Source organism: Pholis gunnellus (assembly GCF_910591455.1).
Source record: "Pholis gunnellus genome assembly, chromosome: 3".
Taxonomy (NCBI): Eukaryota; Metazoa; Chordata; class Actinopteri; order Perciformes; family Pholidae; genus Pholis; species Pholis gunnellus.
In genome coordinates this window covers 10,238,201-10,246,678 of record NC_136529.1, presented here as the reverse complement: position 1 = coordinate 10,246,678, position 8,478 = coordinate 10,238,201, and the positions used below count along the sequence as shown (strand labels likewise).

The 8,478-nt window shown below is 40.6% G+C and overlaps 1 protein-coding gene across 1 annotated transcript in view; it reads right to left on the bottom strand.

The window, feature by feature from the left end:
- Positions 1-6,532: 6,532 nt before the first annotated feature.
- The window catches only part of ppp1r16b (protein phosphatase 1, regulatory subunit 16B), a gene marked incomplete at its 3' end in the record, with an annotated part of 52,594 nt that continues 50,648 nt past the window's right edge, over positions 6,533-8,478 (bottom strand). Inside the window, exon 10 of the mRNA XM_079186706.1 lies at positions 6,533-7,021. Within this exon, the coding sequence (XP_079042832.1) occupies positions 6,533-7,021 (489 nt within the window). The remainder of the gene's footprint in view (positions 7,022-8,478) is intronic.

The following is an 8,478-nucleotide window of genomic DNA, read 5'->3' as shown; positions in this document are numbered from 1 at the left end:
TGCAGTTGGCAGAGCGCTACCGAGTCTTCCCCACAGTTCGAACGCTCACCGTCACCTTTGGTTCCGAGAAGCCATGGGCTACTGTCCAGAATGTAGTTGTTAACATATACTGCAGGACACTCTCCAAACAGCTCAACACAGTGAGCATGAATCTGCTTACATGAAAGGGCAACACCCGACTGTAATAGGTTGAAAAGCCTCAGCCAACTAGCCGGATGATAGACCTTCACGTCAACAGGGAGCCCCCCAGGAAGTCTGACCACAGTTAAATAAAATAAAACTGTACTATAAATTATGAGCAGTTGTTTTCCCACGGCCTACCTCAGAGCCTCAGAGCCTCAGAGCTGTCCGGCTGTCCTCTGTAAAGTTTTGGAAGATACTGAGTTTAATTTGCATATTAACCTGGCTTCATACATAAGATGACACGTCAACATTCTAATTTATTCGAGTCAGAGAACAGTGCGTGTTCCATCCAGCATTCTATTCTATTTTCAAGGGCAGATAATGTCTTCTTTTATGAATTCACTATTTGCTAGTCCAGCGTTCACTATGTTTTCCATGGCACAGTTTTCACAAAACTCCACACATTATGACCAGTTAGCAGTAATGAAATAACACTGTATATTACAAATAAAATGTGTCTATTGCTTTGCAGAGTCACAAGTCAGAACAAAAGTTTAAGCTGTTGCAAGTAACTCAACAAATTCTCCTTTTAACATTGTTAAGCTGTCTATGTTTGCAAATTCATATTCAAATGCTAATATATTGCATCCCGTGTACTTGATGGTAACTATAGCAACATCCAATCTCACCTGCTCCTGAGTTTGGGAATTAGTCAGTTGATGGATTTAAGACCTTAAAACTGTTTTGAACTGAAGTATTTGGTGGTTAATAGTTATTAAGACAAATAATAATAATAAGTCTTTCTATTACCCAATTTACATTTTACTACTATGACTTTTTTTGACATAATATAGGCCTACTATGACTTTATTCAATATGCTATACTGTGACTTATTTATTACTTTATTCGACATGCTAAAGCTAAACTATGACTTTTTTAGCTTGTGAAGTAATTCATATTTTTCTAGCTACAACGTTTGCGAGCAAGCAAGCTAAGGGTAGCCAGCTAGCTGCAATTTAGCTATGCTGCATGGATTTGGCAAAAACGTTTTGGACATACTTTATATGACTTTTTTCAATATACAATACTTAAACTTTTTAGACATACTGTAATATGACTTTTCTTTGACTTGGTCTATATTATTTTGCGACAAAGGATGCTCTGCTTAATATTTAAAATGTAAAAGGTATTGTGGACTCTCATCTTAGTATAAATATTCATTTTTAATTGAAAGCTTCCTAAAATTCCTCTTTTTGGGGTCCCAGTAAAGGAGGACGATGCTGTAGGATCTCTGAAGTACTTAAACTGCAGGCTTGCTATCTTAGTGAGTGTGCAGTATGAGAACAACGGAACTGTGACATCAGTGGCGGCTGGTGGAAAATCCCAGTATGGTTTAATGCAAACAAATTAAGGTATCAAACAAGCATTACTACTTTGCAGTTAAATATTTAACATTTATTCCAACACGAAAAAAAGCAGTAAATAACATCTTATTTTTGTCACCCTCACAGGCAATTCAAAATATATATATATATATATATATATATATATATATTAATATAAAATGCATATATAGATATAAGCTATGATGAGTTTTCACTGTTAATTTACCATCTCAATTAAATATTGATGCCTCCATGACCAAGTTAAGCAGATGAGACTGAGGACAACTATGTAGAAGAAAAGATGTTCACTTTGCCTAATATGTAGCTTGACAGAGTTCTCATGTGTGCCCTGGTGTTCTCATGTTTCCTTACCTCCTCATCCCTCACTCCCAAACCTGTTTTTTTCATGTTTCCTTACCTCCTCATCCCGCACTCCCGTAACTGTCCGTGCTGGATCTGTTCCCGTTGTTTTAAGTTATTAGCATGACTGCATCCAGCTAGCCAAACCTGTCTGGTACAGCTAGTAGAGAAGCTTCATGTACTGCTTCCTTTTCCCGCTAGTCTGCTGTCTGATTGTGAGGTCAGGCTTATCTGGGGTCAGCTCTTTGGCCTGTAGTTTCTCCTAAAACTTCTCCTCTCAAACGGGTCTTGGGGGAGTAGCGCTCGCGCTCGCCTGTGGAGACTTCTCCTGACGAGAACGCGCAGCTTGGGGCCAAATCATTTTGGCCCCTCCGTAATTACATTCGGGTTAGCACTGAGTATACACGCCAGCATCGCTGTACAATCTACATCTGCTAACAGGTTATGGGCCCAGAGTTATCCAGAGCTACCCAGGGTCACCCAGAGAAAATTATCCAGCGAAGTACCACCGAGAGAAAAGTCGCAACGTACCGCGTGTCCAGTGAGAGTTCGCATACTATGCTAGCACCATGAGTAGGCGAAATTATGAACTGTGGGAGACGAAATTTTTGGGCCATCTTCGGTTGCAAGGGCTAAAGGATACTATTTTAAATGAGCCCACCGAGGATGAAGAACCGGCAGCCTACGAGACGAAAAATGCCAAAGCATACGCGGAGCTAATCCAGTTTCTGGATGATAAAAGTTTGTCGCTAGTAATGAGAGAAGCGGCAGACGATGGGCGGAAAGTACTGACGATTCTGAGAGACTATTATGCTGGCAAAGGGAAGCCACACGTAATTAGTGTGTATACAGAACTGACTTTGCTTAAAAAGTCGAGCAGTGAGAGTGTGACGGAGTATGTTATACGCGCAGAGACCGCCATCACAGCATTGAGAAACGCAGGTGAGACATTGAGTGACGGGCTGTTAGTAGCAATGATTTTGAAGGGACTGCCAGAATCATTTAAGAAGAGGGAGATTGGGAGCTTGTATGTCATATGTGATGAATATTTTCTTGTTGATACAACGCCAAAGTTTATGGGCTGTTAAGCCCCATTAATACAAATATATATATACATAATCAATCAAGTTGTTGTCTTGTAATAGCTTTGCTTAGTTACACTGACATTCCGTGACTGTTCTTCCTTTTTGTGGGGTTCACCAGAGCTTTGTGTACATTATAGCCCAAACCTGAATGCTCTGCTATACCAAATTGTGAGAAAACAGAAAATCCAGAAAAAAGTATTTCCTATATTTTAAATACAAAATACATGTATTTTGTTACATTTTCTGGCACCAGTATTTTGTATTTTGTTGTAATACATTTATTTGGGGGTATTTTGTATTTTGTATCAAAATACAGTTTGATGTATTTTTGCCCATCTCTGCCTGTAGAGATATCGACCCTTCTGACCCCACAGCCAGGGAACGAGAGGAAGTTCAGAAAGAGAGAGGGGGGGAAAGAAGACAACACAGAACATCATTGAAGAGAGCAGTTGATGCCGGGCCAAGACCCTGACAGCTGTGTGGTGAAGGACGGTCCAGCCTCTGCCTGTTTTCAGAACAGAAGAGAGCTGTAGAAGTAGGGCAGAGGAAGCATACGTGTCTGGTTGAGATCAGTTGTGACCTTCACACGGCATGCAAACGTGATCTGCACACTAGATTTACTAACTTCAGCAATTCATTGTCTGAATACAGTTTTCAGGAAAATACTGGCTCTTTTAAAAGATGAGCAACAGAAAGAGCAGTTAGTTTTCTCAACATGCAAGTGATGCCCCAACTTTTAAGACTGACAGCTATGCATGATACCAGAGCTAAAACTAAATATTTGTACTATCTGTTCATCTACTGTTATTTTCTTGATTAATTGCCTCAAAGTTGGTCTTTGAAATGCCTTTAGTGATGTCTTAAAAGGCCTCGTTTTATCCAAGCGAGATGTTGGGCATTTCTGCTTGTGTTCAGGCCTGCAAAGCACATTTCTTATTAAAGTAGTAAGAAATCCATTTTACCTGACAACAAAAAAGAGCTTTACTAATTCAGAGGAGACCAGGTAAAATTCTCAAAATATACAATTTATTCAAAATATGTTAATGCAACCATCCACATATTCCAGTAATTATAAAATCAGTAGTTTTCCGTCTTTATAATCTTATCGTTATAGAGGCTTGCAGACAAACACAAGCTTTGATCTATACCATGAGAACACAGGGTACTCTTTAAACAGGCGACTGTCCCTTTCTGGCTAATACTGAGTCACTGACCAGGTCGTAGTTAGAAAATACAATTGAATGGGATTTAGATTTCATTATAAAGGAAGCAGATCTGACATTTAAATTGAATTGATTGCACTAGCGAGGATCAATGTGAACTGGAGAAGCTCCAGTAAGTTTCAGCCGAATCATAAGATGATGTCACTGCCTTTTGACGCTTTGAAAACATTCAATGAAGAAGGAACCAAAAATAGGGGACATAGCAATCTCTTTGACTGTGACTTCATTTGTACTTCCTCAAATTGAGTTGAAAAAAAAACAGACTGCGTTCAATGAGACTGTTGCAGACGCTAGTCACAAGTATGATGATGACACCTGGGTGCGCTCCACTTTAAAATGTTGGGACTACTGCAGGGGGGGCTACATAGACTCAGTTTCTCCCTCTACCACCAAACATGGGCTAACAATGTTCCTCAATGTGGGTAAATGTATCTACATACATGTTCCTCAGCAGTAACAACACATACATGTAAATGCAGTTCATGGGAACACATAAGGGGATACCAATTCCAGACATATTTACAAATGCATCTGTAAATATTTGCCACTGTACAGTTGATGTTGTTGTGGGCATTAATGTGGCATTGTGGGTCGTCACATGGGGTCGGACGTCAGAAACAAACAAATCAAGGTAAAGACGATCTTACCCCAAAGTGTCACATGTCCACAGAGGTTGTTTTTTTAAATCATGCAAGACTCTTTGGCACTCACAAGGAGATTAGAGGAGCTGCTATTAGATAAAAGGAGTAGTTCAACATTTTGGGAAATATGCTTATTCACTTTCTTGCTGAGAGAGAGGTGAGGAGATTAATAACTCTCATATCTGCGATTTAAATATGAAGCTTCCAATCTTCTCATCTAACCTAAAAAGCATATTTCCCTAAATGTCAAATTATTCCTTTAATCAAGCAGACTTCTAGTACTTGATTATATATTTAATGTTGAACCCATGATGCATTAGAGGACACCTGACATAATGGTGTGGGCTCGCTACATAACAAATCCATGTGTGGATTCATGTTTAAAGGATAAGTGAGGCAAGCATACAATTCCATACTAACAGTAATCCATTACATAATACTTACAATTTCTGTAATAAAACAAATACAGTGACTGGGAGAAGATAAAGCCACACAATGGCCACCAGCAAATAAAAAAACCCAACATAAACAAATAACACTGTTATTTGTAGTGACACAAATATTAAATCCACCCCATTAGGATGGCTTGTTTGCGTGATTTTAATAACATATAGCAGACAATAACCCTTACTACACTTCATTAGTTCAACGTTTGATTTTCCATGTCAGCTCATTCTTCTATTGCATTCAAGCTCTCCACACAACATCCAAAAAATAAATACACTCAACTTTAGGAACCATCATTTTTTCTCTTTACACTTTACATTAATTTCATAAATAAAGAAATGTACAGTAATTTTTAACCTTGTTTGCTTTAAATTATCTAAACGTGAGCGCGCAAATTGAGTAATGCATAAAACAGAGCATGACCTGTCAGTTCAGGTTTGATATGAGAGGACGGTGAGCGACAGCTTCAAACACTAGTGCAGGACTTAACTCTTTCATGTTATCTCTCGCTGTAGAGGCACACTTCCTGAATATTTTAACACTCGTTTATGGCATTCCTTCCCTTTACTTATGCAGGCAGCATTTTAACACGACAGATACTTCAAAGGAGACGTCACAGATCTCTTTTTGCTACGTTTCAATGTTTTCTTGCACATTTGACCAAGAAATATGTTGAAGTTGAAGAATGAGGTTTTTGACAACAATGCTAGTTTGTCCTGAAGAAGATTGTGTTTAATTACATGATAACCGTATTTTTCTAAATATATTTTCCATCTTCACCTCTGAGGACGAACATGCACCTTGTACCTTGAGATCTTCTCTACTTTCTCTAATTTTTGAGCCTCCAGGTGAAAGAAACAACCTGTCCACACTTGGGTTCTTAGAGGTGCACAGGGGACAGTAACAGCCTCTTACTCTCTTTCTATCCATCGGGCTTGTGGAGACTAAATTTGAATCCAAGTGACACCTGGAGGAATAAAGGTGGCACTGCTCGGTTCTTCTCCTCTCTGCTACGCTTGACACATGCCTGCATTTGCAGAAGATGTCTCCTATTGTAGCAGGAGTGACGTGACAGGGAGGTACTCGGTACATTCTTCAGGCTAGCCATCTTCTCTGGGAGAAGGTTAAAGGAGGGGAGGAAAAGGATGTGAAGAGACAGGAACACCTCCTCTTTCCCTCCTTCCTTCCTTCCTTCCTTCCTCTCCTCCTACAGCACTTTCTCTGTGCAAAGCACTTTTGTTCCGTCAACACTCACATGACCAGGGTGCTATGACACGCAGCAGCAGGTTCGCACGTTCGGCTGCTCTTCTTCTATCGGCTGTTTCAGTTTGAGGAGCGGCGGGTCGCCGCTGGCAGGCGTGTAGTAAACCGCGTTGCCATTGGAGGAGACCAGCGGCATGCGGGGGTCCTCCGAGTTGTTTTTGGCATCAGTGAAGGAGTCTGTGGAGCCGTTACCCAGGTGACCGTTGAACAACGGGTGATTCAACAATTTGGCGGCAGCCCTCTGTTTCTTGAGCTCAGACAGGGTCTGAGCGCGCTCTCTCGGCCAGGCTTCCTCCTGAGCGGGCGGGCTGGTGGTGGCGGCTCCGCCCTTATCAGACGATGGCGTGTTGCCGTTGGAGGGCGGCTGCTGCTGCTGCGGCGGCAGCGTGGACGTCGTCGTTGAGATGAGGCCGTTCTGTTTGCTGCTGCCATCTTTGAGGATGGTGGGAAGCTTGGGCTTGTCTGGCAGCTCCACAGCTACGAGCGGCTTGACCTGCAGAACACCAATAAAGATGACTTTAATCTCTCGATCAGGCTCCTCTTTTAGATTGAATACAGCTATAGAGCTCATTTATTTGCTACTGTAAAGAGAGGTCCCCCTCAGAAATTGTTGCTCAATGTATACGAGGGGCTCTTCTGTGATGAAAGCTTGAAATGTACTTTTCCCTCTCAATATACTACCATTTCAGATTATTATTATTATTATGTTAATGTACAATCCACCATTGAATTAGAAAAGAGAGTAGTCTGGAAACAGAGAGTTTTCCATCTTCTCTGTTCTTTTTTCCAGACATAGAAATCACCAAAATCCAATTACATCATTTTCCACACTGCGTAGGAACCTTGTTTTTATGACATAATATAATTACCATTTTTGATATAGTATGTGATGATTATACTATGACTTTTTATGACTTTAAATATGACATTTTTATTACATGCTATACTATAACATTTGTCAGACATATTATCCCACACCATATGACTTTTTATAGAATATTACACTACGACATCTTTATGAACATTTTAGAGGGCATACTATACTATGACTATTTTCATGGCCTTTTGAAATAATATACTATGGCTTTTTTTCATTAAATCTTTTTTACATTTAATAAGCTCGTACGAGACAGTCCTGCGCAGAATCGATCACAAGCGATCGTCGCACAATGCATGCTGGTTAGATTTGTGTCCGACTTGATTGGCTCTTAGATTAGACACAAAAAAAAAAACAACGTTTTGTAGAAAATCCTATCTTTCTGTTATCTTCATACTTAACACTAGATTGTTGGCTATTAATCTCATGTTTTGCAATTAAGGTTTAATCTAAATACATATCTTGTGTGGTTGATAGTAATAAAACAAAGGATAGCATACAATGCAGATACACGTGCTATACTATGACTTTTTTTTGCCATACTACACCCCTGGTGCGTATAAAATATGGACATGGTCTCTGTGATGTCACTCATAGGTTTCTGAGGAGCCGTTATGAAGCTGAAAGTTAGTGGCTCTGGCTGTCGCTATCTTGGCAGTGACGACACAGCCTAACTCTAAAAATAGGCAAAGCGGTGGACTGTTGGGGGAGCTGAAGAGGGCCAGGGTGATGCAGCAGCGCAGACAGCTAGCAGCTGGCAACCTGAGACAGCACCCACCTATGGAGTCTAGGGACTGGAGTGGAGAGACTATGGAGATTGACTCACTTTCAGGAACTACATTTTGTGGCACTTCCACATTGGCTTCATTTGTCAGCACTGCCACCAAAATCATAAAAAAAATATATGCATACTGGAGCAGGAATACTTCCGCCCTGCTTCTTTTTTCTGCACGGATACAGCTCTCCTGCATAGTAAATCAGCGGTAAAAGCCAATTCTCCCACGACATCTGGAGAATCTGCTCCTTGGCCTCGTAGTAGATCATATGAACCACTACCACGGGGGAGGGAGAAG